This window comes from Malania oleifera, chromosome 12 (assembly GCF_029873635.1).
Source record: "Malania oleifera isolate guangnan ecotype guangnan chromosome 12, ASM2987363v1, whole genome shotgun sequence".
Taxonomy (NCBI): domain Eukaryota; kingdom Viridiplantae; phylum Streptophyta; class Magnoliopsida; order Santalales; family Ximeniaceae; genus Malania; species Malania oleifera.
In genome coordinates, this window is record NC_080428.1 from 331,381 (window position 1) to 347,265 (window position 15,885).

Sequence of the window (15,885 nt, forward strand, 5' to 3'; positions counted from 1 at the left end):
CTTGATGTATACTCCTCTAGGCAATCTCTGCTGCAAGTGGCATGAAATGAAGCTCCAGAGTCTAATACCCAAGACTCCTTTTTGGTCTCCAAAGAGCAGATCAACATATCATCATTTTCTGAAGCAACATTTACTTCTGTCTTCGCCCTCGTTTCATATTCTTTCTTCAGACTTTTGCACTGGTTCTTGTAATGACCAGTTTTTCCACAGTTCCAGCACTCAATAATTTTTGTGCCCTGGGAACCTATGTCCTGAGAACCTCTGGAATTTCTGAATTTAGACCGCCTAGGCCTAGATCCGCCGCGGTTGTTTGATCGTCCATGTCTGTTTTCTCTGCCTCGACTTTCCATGTTCGAGACTGAACTCGAAGTGGAACCATGGTTTGACTGCATTCTGATTTCTTCCGTTAAAATCATGCTGACGACCTTATCGTACACAAGCTTTGATTTCCCTGTGGAGCTACTGATTGCAGTAACAACACCATTCCAACTTTTGGGCAACTGATTGAGAATCAGTAGAACACGAATCTCACTATCAAATGTTATCTCGATTGAGGTGAGTTGATCCGACAACTCGTTGAAATTATTCAAATGTCTGCTAAAACTTTCACCTGTAGAGATGGTCATAGTAAATGATCTTTTCATAAGATGTACCTTATTAGCGGCTAACGACTGCTCGTACATATTAGAAAGCGCATCCATCAGAGACTTGGTGGACGATATATGCTTGATATTGAATGCCACAGATTTTGACAATGTCATTATGATGGCTCCGAGAGCTTTACGATCAAGCAACTCCCACTCGTCCTCGTCATTGATGTTGGCTTACCCTTCAGTGGTAAGTGCAACTCTTTTTCAAACAAATGATCTTCAATTTGCATCTTTCAGAAACCGAAATTGTTGTCGTTGAACATTTCGATCTTTGAGCTCTTTTCGTTCGATATCTCGATTTGCTAATCTAGAGATGGAATTAACTCAAATGGATAGCACGGTTGGATCCAGAACGGTCGAAAACCTTAGAAATGGTTCAAGTCATTCAAAAAACAGATCCAAAATGACTCCGAAAAGCCCAGTCAAAGATCAGGTCATACCTGGTCAACAGTGCTGACGTGGCACTGTAAGCCCACTTGCTTACGTGGCAATGTTGACGTGTCACTGTGGGCCCACCCGCTGACGTGGTAGTGCTTATGTGGCGATGGGGCCCACATGCTGCCATGGCCCTAGTGTGGCAGATGACGTGGCGGCTGACTCAGCGCTGGCATAGCGCTGACAGGACACCGCTAACGTGGTCGGTTCTGGAGCGGGCGTCAGGTTTGTTTGGGCATACAGATCCAGGTCGAGTACGGACCAAGTCTAGAGTGGGCCTCCGGGTCGGATCGTGGGTTGCCAGGTCGGGTCGAGGCGGTCCGCGCGAGGAAGACGCGTGGCGCGTGTGCAAGGCGCGTGACCAGCAGCTCACCGGCGCGTGACGAGGTGTACTACTCCGGCAAAGTGCGTGTTGGCACTTGTGCCTCCGTCTAAACTCCTTTCGAGCTCTGGCTTGCACTGTTGGCTTCGTCTCGGCGTGATGGTGGCCTCAAAATTCAATTTCGAGCCACAAGACAGAGCTTTGATTTCGGTGAAAAACTCCAATCTAGTCTTTCAGCTCCAACCGGACTCTAATACCACTTGTTAGGACCCTATGAGCAACCAAAAAAATTGGGACACCAGAAATTTACATGGTTCGGTCAAGATCGACTTACGTCCACGGAGCACACCACAATTCACTTAAAATCGCCAAAAAGAAATACAATTCTCTCAGCTTCTCTCTTCCTCACACTCTCTTCTTCCTCTCTTTTCTTCTCTGTGTTTTCATCTCTCCACAACTCCTCCATGTATAGGTAGCTTGGAATCAATTACAATAAATTACAATGAATTAAATTTGAGAAATTTCATTCATCAAAATTAAATGGCCCGGATAACATTTCCAACTTGCATCTCACGCGTCTCCAGCTCCAACACAACACCAACAAACCAATCTCACTTAGCAAGTCCAATATGTATTTTTTCCGAGATAGATTCCCTTTCCCACACTATACAATCTCAATACCAAGAAAGTAATGCAAAGCACCCAAGCCATTGATTTAAAGTGTTCCTTGAAGTCATTGCTTAACATCTGCAAGATGATGACAACATAAACTACTAGAAGTACTACATCTCTCCTTTTTGCAGACAAATATCAAATGATCAAAGTAGCACCAAATAAAACCAAATGCAAGGACCACCACACTAAATTTGTCAAACTAGGCTCGAGGAGACTACTTAAGACCATAAATGGCCTTACACAACCTACATACTTTACCATCCTCCCATAAGCAACATACTGAGGAGGGTGCTCCATGTATACCTCTTCTTGCAAATCTCCATACAAGAAGACATTCCTTACATCTAGTGGGTATAATGGATAATCAAAATTAACTGCCAATGAGATCAATACACAAATTAAATTTAGTCAAGGAACAGGAGAGAAGGTTCCAAAACATTCAATACCATATGTTTGGGGGTACCATTGACAACCAACCGAGCCTTGAGTCGTTCCATATGTCCATCAAGAAGATATTTGATGGTGTAGACCCAACAACATATATTATTTTCTAACATTTTGGAAACACACACATAGTACTCTAGAGTTCTACAAGTTATTAAGCTAGCACATTAAGATCCAATGCTCATTTCGGTTAAAATGAGTAAAAATAATTTTTAATTCTCAAGGAATAGGGTCACTCCCACACTTTTCTATAATATACCAACTTGTGATCTATTGTCACTTACAGCCCTGTAATCAAGAAAAATTCAATTTAACATAGTTAGGGTATCCTCACATGTGGTTTACTCATATTTAGGTTTTAGACCTATTACTATTGATCACATATAGGATTTTGGTTTAGCCTAATCCATAGCTAGAGAATCTACAATATTACCAGCAATTCTTAGAATTGTATACCCAACACTTACATATCGTAATGTGCTATCATTTCATCTATCTAGGTATTTCATTATAAAACATATTATTCACTCTACCAATTGATACTATGCTATCATAATGTACTAAGATGAGGCAATTGTTGGTTCCAGATGAGTATTTCGAACAATAAATCCCGTAGTCATCCTTCTTCCTCTAGCTCAAGCTAAAGCAATAAGCTTAGCTGCCTTTGTTGAGTAAGAAATTATTTGTTGTGTGTTAGATTACCATTTTAGCTAAAAGCTTCACTTGTTAGATTGTGAGACCAATGATGAATATCAAGCAGTAGGCATGATTCATAATCACAAAAACATACCATCTCATCATGATAACATGGTAAATGTCACAAATTCACATTGAATGATTATTAGGAAGAACTTGGAGTTAAAAGGTTGGTTCAGACTCCATCTAAGGCATCATTTAAGGGATTAAATCTTGAGACCAACGGATCAAAATGGACAAATATCTCACTAGAGTTGAGCCAAGACTGTTACACTAGGCATAGTTAATTTATGGCATCAATTTAGAGCACCACTACACTTAAGTTTCATAATACCACCCAACATCAGAGGGATACTCACTGACTGCAGGTTATCGTTCAGAGTTTGGAGGTCATCAGCAACTACTTCAAACATATTTGTTAATGAAATGGGGCTGCAGCTCTCTGACTTCACTTCCAGCGCCGGTGACACCGGCTGCTGACCTTCAGCAATCCCTGTAGTGGGGGGCCATAGGTATGCCAAAGCAATGATTTTCTTTCAGCTTAAACGAAAAAAAAAAAAAAAAAAGCTAAATCGAAGTACCATAGGCAGAGTCAACTTAAGACAATACCACTAAGAAGAGTCTCCGGGGTCTTCGTCGAGAACACCCCACACCGAGAAATATTCCGCCGATAACAGACCAACTTGCGAGCTCCATAGCCTCTATTAGCAGTCCTTGGAACCTTTTTCACAGGTTTTATCACCAAGAACCGGTCGAATGAAGTACTGGAAGAGCAACCGCAAGAAACCGAATCAAGCCCGGTCCGAACAAAATCAATATTCCGGCATGTTATTGACATCATTTTCAGAGACATCCGGAAAGGAATATCACAAGTTTCCCCCGGAAATCAAAAACCCACCTCTAAAATCTGCTCAATTTCTCATTTGCCAAACACCCAGTGGCTAGGGGTAAAAAAAAGTTACTGAAAACAAGTAGTGGAGACTGAAAGCATATAGTGGGTGTCAGGAACAACTCTGAAAGATGATGGGAAGAGATTCCAAATCAGTTTTCAGCTCATCAGAAGTTTCTATCTTCGGATAGAGTCCAACCAGGAACGGAATGGGTGTCTCGTATAGCAGAAGTATTGAGTGGATCCGAGATGCCCACATGTGCGGCTTGCCAGTTCGTGATATCAGTTTATTCTAACTCAGCTTTTGAAGGGAGGAGAGCTTCGGACCGACGGTTTTCAGTAAGAGACTAAAAATAAGGTAAATAACGATAAAGATGTTAAGGCCGTATGCTCAGCCCACGGTCCAGCCATGTCACAACTGCACCGGTTAGTCAAATGATGACTAACTTGTAGGTTCACGCTTGACCGGACGGATGCATTTTCCAAAGGAGAGAAATAAATAAATAAATAAATAAACAAATTACAGTATAAAAGAGAAAAAAAATAAAATTTAGAATAAACAAAGAAAAGCTATTTCTATATTTTAGGTATTCCTATTTTATGCAGTCATATTTTTGTTTAATTGGGATACTTAGAAAATTGAATTTTAGAAACCCATTTAATTAAAGTAAAATCTAGTTTCTAAAACTCAATTTTATTTTAACTAAGAAACAAATTAAAAGTTCAGTTAGGGAGTTCTTATGTTTTTCTTGTATAAAGTTTGATAAAACATGTTTTTATTTAATTTTTTTTGTTTTTGGGTTGAGGTATATTTTATTCTTCTATTTACATACATTTTTGTATACTCTCTTTAAGAAGAGAATGACACTTATCTTGTGTTTGGAAAGATAATTTAGATTTGTGTGGATTTAAATAAAATATAATATTAAATTGTACTAAATTTTATCTAAATCCACTAAAATATAAAATCAAAGCTCAAAATTCATATCCCAAATGCAATGTTAATAACCTTCAAGAATGAACAAAATAAAAATCAAATAGACTTTTTCCTTAATTAGAAGGGTAAATCATTTATCATATAAGGATTGTAAAGTTAAATTAAGTGAAAGTTTAACTACACAACATAAAATTTTAATGCTGGAGATAAGTATTAAAAATGGAAGAGAAGAGATAATATATATCAAAGCAAGAGAACTATGTTGTCCGAATCTAAAAGAAGAAAATATAATAAAATTTAAAGATAAAATTATCAAAGATGGTGATTTGACGATAAATGATGGCATAAGGACAAACAATCTTTTGAGTAGGATAGCTAACTTTATTCAAAAAAAAAAAATAGCAAAAGAGATTTTAGGTAAATTAAGAGAAAGATTTTCAAATAACAAAGAAAGTTGGTAGTAGATCAAGACGTCCAAAAAGCTATAAAGAAAAAAAAATTGGTCAAAATGTAGAAATATGTAAAACTTTGAAAAGCATAAAGAGGCAAGAAAAGATGCAAAAATGGTTGCTAGTGAAGTTAAATACGAATCATTTAATAATTTATATGTTATATTAAATATAAAAAGAGGGGAAAGATACATTTTTAAACTTGTTAAAGTTGGAAAAAAAGAAAGAGCAAGTATTTAGGTAATTTAAAATGTATATAAAAAAAAAAAAGTTAGGATGGAATGATCTTGGTTAATGAAGAAGATATAAAAGAAAATCACGAAATTACTTCAGTATGCTATCTAATTAAAACCAAAAAGGAGACCTAAACTTAAAATTGACAAATGAGGAAAAGACTGAAAATATGATATTTATTCATAAAATTAGAGTCAACAAAGTTATGTTTGCATTAAAAAGACGAAAAATAAGATAGGTATAGGACCATTAACATCCTAATTGAAGTCTGTAATGTCTAGGTGATAATGGAATTATATGTTAATTAATTTATTTAACATAACTATAAAAACTAAGGAGTCAGATGAATGGAGGAAAAATACTTTAATACCTATTGAAATTAGGATAGCTTCCCAAGAGGGGGGTGAATTGGGAAATTAAAAACTTTCTTTTTAATTTATTTTAAGAATACTTAACTTCTTTTATTGTTTATCTAATTTTTTTACTTGTTTGTTTAATTTGTCAAACACACGATAATTTGGTTTCTTTTATAAAATCAACAACACAAGCACTTAAACAACTAAATCACCAATCAACCTTTCAATTAACCACACTATCCAAACTAACCAAACACAATTTGAAGGCAAACAACCAAATCAAAATTAAGATATACAGTAGTAAGAAATTAGGATGGTTGTTTGTTTATGTATGCCTTATAAATATGAATCAAGCCTTGTAGTTGAATGATATGCTTGTTAAAATAAATTTGCTTCTTTTATATGATTTACAACCACACATCCACACTCTTCCAAAATTCAGAAGTCAAATAAACTCTTAATTAATTTTCTTTAAGTGTTTTAACCAAGTAACGTACTCCCGTATGGTTTTTGCAAAGTATGGTTTAACCAACATACTCCCTTTCAATTTTCGCAACCCAAATCAAAATTAAACTTTAAGTTTGTTTGATTTCCAAATAAACGTAGTGTATATGATTTCAAATTTAAACCATCCACGCAATATAAATATGCTGAAAATAAAGAGTAAGGGAAAAAGAGAGTGAGACACAGGATTTTATGAGGTTCGGCTTCAACACAGCCTACGTCCTTGCCTTTGGCAAAACCACCAAAGGATTCACTAAACCTGTTCCTTTACCGGGTGGAACAATACCTTTACACACTCTTTCAGAAAGCTAGAGCAGCACCTCTCTAAGCGATAATCCCTCGCCTAGCCAACGATCCAGCAAACCTGGAATCGTCACAATCTACAAGAATATAATATAAATTCTGCGTACAAAAAATACTCTTAAAATTTAGAGTAGGTTGTACAAATTGAGATGTAAATTGTACTTCAAAAAAACCAAAGCAAAATAGAATATATGAAGTTCTAAAGTTTTTAGAAGTCACCAATGGTTCGTTTAAAAGAGAAATGGAATTGCAACCCGGAACCGAACTTTGATATTTTCAATCTATCAAAATTGTAGAATTCCTCTCCAGCAAAAGATGTGAGCAAAGAAGAACTTTAGAAGAATTTCAGCACAAGATGAATTTCAAATTTTGTCTGATTTCTCTCTTTTCTTGTGTTTTCTATATTATGTTTTTTTCATTACCCAAAGAGGTATGTATAGGCAATTTAAAAGATCAACTTCCACATCAAATTAGGTAAACTTTGAAAAAATATTTAATTTGTTAATTAAATTTTGAAATTCAAAATTTTGAAAGATGTTGTCCATATCAAATTGGGTAAACTTTGAAAAAACATTAAATTGTTGATTTAAATTTTGAAATTCAAAATTTTGAAAGATCAACATCCACATCAAATTAGGTAAATTTTAAAAAAACATTAAAATTGTTGACTAAATTTTGAAAGATGTTGTTCATATCAAATTAGGTAAACTTTGAGAAAACATTAAATTGTTGATTAAATTTTGAAATTCAAAATTTTAAAAGATCAACATCCACATCAAATTAGGTAAACTTTGAAAAAACATTAAAATTGTTGACTAAATTTTGAAATTCAAAATTTTGAAAGATATTGTCCATATCAAATTAGGTAAACTTTGAAAAACATTAAATTGTTGATTAAATTTTGAAATTCAAAATTTTAAAAGAAGCTTCCCGTTGAGATCTAAAATTTGCTCCACGTGGCAATCGTCTGCCACGACATGGCAGTCATCTGACATAGTTAAAATTTAAACTCAGAATACTTTTATTAAATCCTTTAACTTGCCAGTCGTCTGTCCATAGACAGACAGTCATCTGTCAAGTGCACTGCTTATTAGAAACTTACTTTTTATTTTGAACACTTTCCTTCCTTTAAGACCTTTGTTACTTTAATTTCAAAAACATGTTTTAAGCTCTTTAAAACAAAGTGTTTCTTAGTTTCTTTTGTTTTTATAAGAGTTTCACATATCTAAATGACATTTGGTTTTGAAATACTTACAACAGTTCTTCTAATTATGGTCTTCTTAAATCCTTTAGTCTCCTTCATCCTTTTGAGGTTCACTTTTGACTTTGGGTTTGCTTGCCCTTAAGCTTCTTCATTTGTCATTCATTGTCTTCAATATTCTGAGGATTTCACTAGATTAATATTGAGCTTCAACTTATCAACCTTGAGAGTTCTTTTACCTAAAACACATCACTAAACATCATATGTTAAATCATTATTCATTTTGTTATCATCAAAACAGGATTGAAAAGTCCAGTTAAGTCAACACCTATATACAAAAATGAAGAGAAATTGTAATGACCTCGAAAATGTATATACGATTAATAATAATAATAATAATAATAATAATAATAAATTAAAATGATCATTTGTTGGAATTGGTGTATTTTCAAGAAGGGGGTGAATTGGGTATTTAAAACTTCTTAGGTTGATTTCAGATCTACAAACAGTATTTCCCAAACTAGGGTCTTTCTATGCTATCTCTAATGCACAGATAAATATAAAAAGCGAAAATTAAGTTATGCGCAGCATTTATAAAATGACATACATGCATAGTAAATAAATTATGAAAATGTAAACTGTACACACGATATGTTATCGCGGTTCGGTCAACTATGCCTACATCCCCGCCTCTAGATCACAAGCCCGAGGATTCCACTAATGCTCACTTAACAGGTGAAGCGATACTATTTATAACCAGGTTAATTAATGGAACTGACCACAACCTGCAACTGCACTGTAACACCCCGACCCCGAGGGGTCTGGGATATTAACTTTTTACTACTAATTTACAGCGGAAGTAAAATAAACTCAAATTTTATTAAACCAGAGCACTAATTATCCATATTACAATTATTTATTTCAAAAGAAGAAAAATTACACAAACATAAATATCTGAAACCATACTAATATTTCTAATCAATCTTTAATTTTCTATCCCCACCCGTATGTTGGTTAAGCCTGATTTCCAACATGCTCTTCAGAGTTATCTGAAATAAAAATATGATTGGAGTGAGACGACGCTCAGTAAGTAAATAAGATTATTATTAGTGTGTGGCCAAAATGAGCTTTTAAAGAATTTCGTAAAACAATATTTAATACTATAACTTCAAGACTGCTTTTAGAATAAATATAAATTTAAAAATTTCTGCATAAAACTTTTGTCATCAATTTCAACAGTAAATTTTTATAATCATATACTATAACTGCTAAATTAAACTCTTAACTTTAAAACTGTAAAAATATTTAATGATAAACATACATATACTTTTCCTTATACGTTTTCCTTAGATCGTCATTTAAGCACCAGAATGATCCTTTTCACATAAACTTACACTTTTCCTTCAAATCATCAGTAACTTTGTACACGTAATTAAATATGTATAAGCATATATTATAAAAAAAATCACCCTTAGGCCTATTTGCCGTAAGTCATGTTTACTCCCATGACTGGGTTGTGCAGTCCGAAGACTGGACTTAGCTGGCTGGCCGACCAAACTAAATCAACGTACGTAAACTTTAAGTGAGATTTTCCTTATTAAGTCCTGGTCCGGAACCAGGTGTGCACTCAGGAGAAATCTTCTAACATAAATAACCACTCTGTAAACAGTGTGGGCGCACTCTGATCTGTATAAACTTTAAGCTGCGGTACCGAGCATCTGTAACTTTGAACTTTCGTTGCCATAAGGGGTTTTAAAATCATCTTATTATAATTTATGCAATTTAAAATAATATCGTGAAAATCTCATCTTTACTCATATTTTCATAAAAAATGTAACGTAGAAATAAACTCATGCCACACAATTTTTGTGTTAAAAATATATATAATTTTATTTTTGAATAGAAATAAATGCTGAAAATTTACCCGAAGGGATTAGAACATTTCTTAACTCAAAAATAGATGCAAGTATATTAAAGATAGAACTGGTATAATTAAATACGCGTAAAATAAACTCATGGAAATTTTGTTGAACTAATTAATATAATTGAAATTTACTTATAAAATAGACTCGGGTATGAATTTTAAATAAAAAAAATAAACTAATATAATCAAAATTTACTTACCTTCTTCTTTTACTGCGTGCTACGAACACAATAACTATCTTTAAGAAATGAGATCGGAAAGAGTAGGTGAGTGAGAACTTATTCAAAAATTCTCTCTCCACCACAAATTCTTTCACTCACTACTTCTTCTCTTCCTTGGAAAATTGTTGTGAAAAATGAAGGTTGAGAACTCTCTATTTATAAGAAAATTTTGGGGAAGAAATGAAATTTATGAAAGTATGGGGAGATGGGTGAAATTATAATTTTTTTTTAAAAAAATAAAAATAAAGAATGGGCAAGGTATGGGTTGAGTGGAGGCCATTTGGGAGTGCTTGCCACCATTCCCACTAAATAAATTTTTAATTAATTACTTACCTAATTAATTAATTCATTACCTAACTAATTATTTTATTATTTTTCTTAAACATTATTATCATTATTATTATCATTGTTATTAATTTTAAACTTGAGTGGAGGCCATTTGGGAGTGCTTGCCACCATTCCCACTAAATAAATTTTTAATTAATTAATTCATTACCTAACTAATTATTTTATTATTTTTCTTAATCATTATTATCATTATTATTATCATTGTTATTAATTTTAAACTACTTTTAGTATTTATTTTATTTTATTTTATTTTATTTTTGAACAAGAATTAAATTTAAATTTTAAAAACTCACTTGGACCCCACATGGTCTTGTGGGCCCCATGTAGTCTTGTGGGCCCCACACAACTTCGAGACCCAAATGGATCGTACGTAACTTCAATAATCCTCATATGATTTTATGAGCCCTACACAGTTTCGAGACTCGTGTAAACCTTCATACGGCTTCGGGACTCATATGGGCCCCACACAGTTTTGTGGGCCCCGCATAGGATACCTATATTATTATTATTTTATCATATATTTTTACAAATTATATCAATCAAAACATTATTTTATGTACCTATTTACGTATATAAATAGTGTTTTGTGGCTCCGGAACTCATGCGGACCCCACATAGTCTTGTGGGCCCCACATATGATACCTATATTATTATCATCTTATTATGTATTTCTACAAATTATGTCTGTTAAAATACTATTTTATGTATATATACTTATTTACGTGTACAAACAGTGTCTATCCTGTTTATCCTATGAAATTCCATTTTGACTAGGCCGACCTCCAGGGAGCGACTGAGCCGCAATGGTCTCTGAGCACTCGCTTAGACAAGGTCTTTCTTAGACATCAAACATGGAATCAAAGATCCTACAGAAAAACACTTCTGTATTGATATTAACTTAATGACCATTTTTATTATTTTATTATTATTGTACTTTAATCATATATATATATATATATATATATATATATATATATATATATATATATTTGGGTCATCACATGCACCTTATCAGGAAGGTGCACCTAACTATCTTAACCGGGTCTAAACCAATATGGGACCATTCAACAGGGTTAGTTTCCCTCTTTAGACCCGCGCCTGGAATACAAACAATATAAAAATTTACATACAAAAAAAATGCTTCTTACACAAGCAGATATGTACCACTACGCACAAGCACAAATCAATGCACCTTAAACAGATCGGAATTATAAGTTCTATGCTATACGTGTGCTAAACAGTCAATCTTATGTGTTGACCTTATAGGTCACGCCCGGTTTTGATAATGACAAATACCTATTGTATTTAATGCATGCTTGAGGTTTTGTGCAAGTATTCTAATTGGCAGATGACAATGATAGCACAAAGAGGAATTGAAGCTGAAGACACTACATTTGTTGTATTTTATGTTATTATTATTTAAAGGGTCTATAATATTAAATAGATTCTCTAGCTTGTAATAATTGAATGCATCACCTGCATGATTTAATAGGTAAGCTCAAAACAAAAAAGGAATTAGAAATGACCCTAGGACACTCATTCATGCACATATTTATGTTGGTCATTTGAATAGGGTGATTGTTTGCTTAATCAGGTCCAAAATGCTCTAAAAAGGCACATTCGGTCGATCGTACTCCTTAGTACAATTCCTCTTTGTTGACCGAACTAGGACCAGGTCAACAGATTGACCACAGCTCGGTCGATCGAACTCATCTTGTTCATTTATAACCGGTCGACCGAACTCCCTTGGAGTCAACATAATTGACCATCTAGTTGACCAAGCGCAAAATGCATATCAACGCCTTGGTCGAACGGTCTGGTCGACCGACTAAGATAGTTCAAAATGTTCCCGATCAACCGAACCACGCTAAAAAGGAAAAATCGCCCTGAACCTCCAAGTCCAGTCGACCAAACTTCAAGCAACTCGGTCAACCGAACTTGCCTCGGTCGACCCGTGCTCTCGGGTTACCCCATATTTTTTACCGTAATTAATATTTTTAAATGGGGTTAATATATTAAAATACATTAAAAATTTTCTAATAATTCCATATGTATCCTGAACGGTCATATTTTTGGGGAAGTCTATATATACCCCCTCATTTGGAATAATTAGTAAGAGATTAGCAATCTTGATTAGGAAAAATTCTTTAAAATTCCAAAATCTATAATACTCATTTTTGAGCCTCCAAACACATTCTTACCAAGTTTTATTACTCAAATATCTTTGTAAGTGTGATTTGAGTGTTGTTGTTCCATAAGGTTTGCTTTCTCAAGATTGTGTTTGTTTGATATTATTTTATTTGAGAGAAAAACCTCTAGTGTTCTTAGGAAACTTCATTGATAAGTCTATCCTAAGAAGACTTCACTTGAGTTTCTAGGTATTGCATTGTCATTGCAATATCTTGAGAAGTTCTTATTTGATTTTGATTGCAAAAATTTTTTCAAATCATTTTCAAATATCTAGCGTGTTTCATCTTGAAAAATCTTAGAAGAGATATTTTTTTATGTGGTGAAAATCTTTGTTGCAATATTGATTGAGTTATATCATTTGTTGAATACAAAGATTAAAATCCTTTTTGCAAACCAAATATATATTTCTTGAGCTTTATACATTGAGAAAATATACTCGTTGAGATATCTAAATTATTTTTAATATCTTTGTCTAAGCAACGTGATTGAATATATATTGTGTGATATAAAGATTATATTGTTTGCACTCTCACGCACTGATTACATCAATCATATAACTATTTAAAAGTATAACTCTAAAACCACATTGAGCTTCCTTTACCATATCATTTGGTGGTGTATGTGATTGCGTTGATTGGGTACACATCTACTTTACATGAAAGCATAATCACTATACCATTTCATTGTGAACAAATCTGTTGTATTCCAGGCACGGGTCTGAAAAGGGAGACTAGCCCTGTTTCGGATTGGCTTAGACCCGGTTAGGAAAGCTAGGTGTGTCATCCTGTTAAGGCGTGTTGGTTAAGGTCAGCTCCTTGAATTGACCTGGTTGTAATCGATGTCACTCCACCCGTTAAGTGAGCTTATAGTGTAATCCTTGTGTTGGTGTAGCCAAGGCCAGGACGTAGGCATAGTTAGCCAAACCCCGATAACATATCGTGTGTCGATTTATATTTCCGCACTTTATATATATTTCCGCACGTGTATGTCATGATGTGAATGATGCGCATGATTTAAATTTCCGCATCTTATATTATCTGTGCATTTGGGATTGTATAGAAAGACCCTAGGTTACCAAATCACATTGACTTCTGACATAACCTAGGAGAAAAGTTTAAAATTCCAATTCATCCCCTCTTGGGAATACACCAAAGCTAACAATTGGTATCAAAGCCTCGTTGTACTAGACTTAAATGTTTTTGCAAAAAGATTGCAATGACTCGATTTGGTGTATCCCCATTCGGCGAGGGACAGTCACCTTCAAGTCCTTCTTCATTTTGTGGTTTAAATTACACTCATTGGAAAATTCGAATGAGCATATTTGTAAAATCTATGAATTGGAAGGCCTGGCAGGTGATTGATAAGGGAATTTGTATACTAGTAGAAAATGATATAAATTTAATGCATGCAAATTCACTTGCCATGGATTTATTGTATTGTGCTTTAGATACTGATATTCTTCATGAGATTATGGCATGTAGTAGTGCACATGAGATCTAGGTTGAACTTGAAAAGAAGTATGGAGAGACCCAGGAAAAAGAAATTACCACTCCAAATGATGATCAGGTAGTGGCTAATCATGAGCAGGTTGCATTAGTAGATGATGAGGTATATGAATCTTACCCTACCTCATTTACTGATTCATGTAATGAAGCATGTGATGATTTTTATACTGAAACTTATGATATATCATATGTTGAATCATCAGTTGCCTCTAATGACTGCTTTAACAATGACGCATGTATTAATTTGAAACTTGTTTTCGTCATAAAATTAAATGGCTCACTCTATCCACTTATCCATCTAGAAGTGCCACGGGCTTAGGAAGAGAAATGGATTGGTTTAGTTATGAAGGAAAATCCCGTAGGACTTAAGGAAAAGTGCATTCAAATTGAAATCATCTTCTATTTGATCTTTCGTTAGTCTCTAAGTTTAGAGGTTGTAATGACTACAAGTTTAGGAAGTGATCTTTGCTTAAACTGTCAAATCTTGGTATATGCTTTAATTGTATAATATTGCTTTACCAAGAATCCTTAAGAATCATGTCAGTGTGAAAATATATGTAACATATCAAATCTGAACTTAAGGAGGGGTTTTTGGTCAAAACTAGGTCAAATCGAAAAAATTGACTACGCTCGGTCAATCGAGCATTGAATGAACTGGAGTTCTCGATTGACCGACCCATTGACTTTTGACTGTGTGGTCGACCGACCCTTTTTGAGCCTCTCTAATTCGGTCGACCAAACACGTCGGTCTACCCTTAGTCAACCGAACCGAGAACCATGTGCCTACCTCTGTCGACCACCCAATTCAGTACAAACTTCTTTCGGTCAACCGAACACTATATGTTTGTGAGGAATTTGAATCATCGGTTGACCAAATCTATTCCTGGTCGACCAAACCTCAGTATTTAAATACATTCTTCACGTTCAGAGCTGATTTTTACTAGAAAAACTTCATAGCTCCTTCACTGTTCTTCCAAGCATCATCCCATATCCTTAGACCAATACCAAACCTATCTCATCCAGCACTCATGGCTCATCAAAATGATTGTATTGAAGCCCATAATCTGGCATATGTTGAGGATAATTGGTTTTTGTCAAAACGCTCCAAAATTAAATGTGTGGGAATTTTGCCCAAAAGAAGCCATTTTGGGTAAGATTCTAGATCTAAAATTTATGGACTAGCATTTTGGAAATATTATGAATATATTCTAGTATCAGGGGTGGAAAAAAATTATTTCTTATCAGCCTAGTGGCCACTACCCTACTTATGTTAGGTTGTTTTACGCAAACCTAGGGAATGACGAGAATGGATACTTCTCCAGGGTAATGAGGACTGATATTCGCTTTGATGCAGAGTATTTATCTAATTTCCTAGATATAGATCGTGGTGACTTTGAATGCCCAGATTCAGTAACATCCTGGATACACGAACAGGATTTTACTGTTGCCACTTTTGCAAATTTGACTATGTTTGATCCACTGGCCGCCAATCAGAATCACCCTGCTCAATATAGGCAGTTCACCTTAGAGGCCAAGATTATGCACCACCTGATTGCGTATAATATCCTACCTAAGGCAGGATCTAGGGTGCATGTCTCCTTC

General features: G+C 34.5%; 1 protein-coding gene across 1 annotated transcript in view; it reads right to left on the reverse strand.

Annotated features, from left to right (window-relative positions):
- LOC131144915 (solanesyl diphosphate synthase 1, chloroplastic-like) overlaps nt 1–4,527 on the reverse strand; it is a 35,473-nt gene extending 30,946 nt beyond the window's left edge. The window contains exons 1-2 of the mRNA XM_058093870.1: nt 3,832–4,527; nt 3,582–3,715 (exon numbers count right to left, since the gene is read on the reverse strand). Of these exons, the coding sequence (XP_057949853.1) occupies nt 3,582–3,715; nt 3,832–4,075 (378 nt within the window). The 5' untranslated portion in view covers nt 4,076–4,527. The remainder of the gene's footprint in view (nt 1–3,581; nt 3,716–3,831) is intronic.
- Nucleotides 4,528–15,885: the final 11,358 nt, after the last annotated feature.